Genomic DNA, 413 nt, shown 5'->3' with positions numbered 1-413 from the left:
TGCTGCTGCTGCTGCTGCTGCTGCTGGGGTTAAGAGTGAGGCCCTGCAGCTTCTCTAGGAAGTGCTGCGTTTGCAGCTCGAAGGGGTCTCTCTCATCCTCTTGCTGCTGCTGCTGCTGCTGCTGCTGCTGCAGCTGCTGCAGTATCCTGTGCTGCTGCTGCTGCTGCTGCTGGAGGGGGCTAATGTATGCTGCTGCTGCATGCGCGAGAGGAGACAGTGCAGCAGCAGATGAGGGGCCCCACAGAGGGGGAGACAACGCCTGCAACCATGAAGGAGACAAATTCTGCTGCTGCTGCTGCTGCTGCTGCTGCTGCTGCTGCTGCTGCTGCTGCTGCCACCCCCAGCTGCCTAGAGCGTGCAGGCGACGGGGAGGAGACCCAGGAAAGGAGGAGACAGTTTCTTTTATTTCGAGT

General features: G+C 60.3%; 1 protein-coding gene across 1 annotated transcript in view; it reads right to left on the bottom strand.

The window, feature by feature from the left end:
- EMH_0048180 (uncharacterized protein) overlaps window positions 1–413 on the bottom strand; it is a gene marked incomplete at both ends in the record, with an annotated part of 6,373 nt that overhangs the window by 4,362 nt on the left and 1,598 nt on the right. The window contains one exon of the mRNA XM_013496372.1: window positions 3–413. Coding sequence (XP_013351826.1) covers window positions 3–413 — 411 coding nt within the window. The remainder of the gene's footprint in view (window positions 1–2) is intronic.

The sequence above is a fragment of the Eimeria mitis genome, genomic scaffold (genome assembly GCF_000499745.2).
Source record: "Eimeria mitis Houghton genomic scaffold, Emh_scaff2069, whole genome shotgun sequence".
Classification (NCBI taxonomy): Eukaryota; Apicomplexa; class Conoidasida; order Eucoccidiorida; family Eimeriidae; genus Eimeria; species Eimeria mitis.
Note: the sequence above shows the minus strand (reverse complement) of the source record. Positions and strands in the feature narration are given on the sequence as shown.